The sequence below is a fragment of the Penaeus monodon genome, chromosome 20, assembly GCF_015228065.2.
Source record: "Penaeus monodon isolate SGIC_2016 chromosome 20, NSTDA_Pmon_1, whole genome shotgun sequence".
Lineage (NCBI taxonomy): Eukaryota > Metazoa > Arthropoda > Malacostraca > Decapoda > Penaeidae > Penaeus > Penaeus monodon.
In genome coordinates, this window is record NC_051405.1 from 1649608 (window position 1) to 1650145 (window position 538).

Below are 538 nucleotides of genomic sequence, written 5' to 3' on the forward strand. Positions count from 1 at the left end.
CGTTGGAAATTAGTGATATAGCCAACTATCAACAGAAACCGCGTTATAAATAAAACAAAAAGCTAGCAGTTTTCCATACCAGGACAGTATGGCATTTATTTTTGATGGACCATTCCATCCACTACAAATCAGGGTATAAAAGGATAACGCAATGCCAAGGGATAACATTCTACTTGATGCGGCTGCTCCACTACCTGGCCGATATGCCGTACGTCTTATTCCAGTCCTCGTACATCTGTAGGTCTTTGTCCGAGACGCTCGCCCGGATGCTGCAGAGGGCGCTCATGAAGTCATCCATGGCGATGGGCCGCACCTGTGTTTGGGAACCAGGGGCAGGCAGTCAGTGAATCTTGGGTTATGATTGGCAAAACACAACCACGCAAGGCTGGTGGAAGATTAGACGGTATAATTTGCTTTGGTGAAATAAGAATGATTATCGTACATTGAGAACTCTCATCCCAATTCAATTTATGAATAACTTTTATTTTGCTTATAATATATGTGTTTGTCCATATGAGTCTACGCGTCCAAAGTATCA

The 538-nt window shown here is 43.1% G+C and overlaps 1 protein-coding gene across 1 annotated transcript in view; it reads right to left on the reverse strand.

The window, feature by feature from the left end:
* Positions 1–63: 63 nt before the first annotated feature.
* Positions 64–538, reverse strand: part of LOC119585572 (fidgetin-like protein 1) — a 26272-nt gene continuing 25797 nt past the window's right edge. Inside the window, exon 16 of the mRNA XM_037934238.1 lies at positions 64–313. Coding sequence (XP_037790166.1) covers positions 191–313 — 123 coding nt within the window. The 3' untranslated portion in view covers positions 64–190. The remainder of the gene's footprint in view (positions 314–538) is intronic.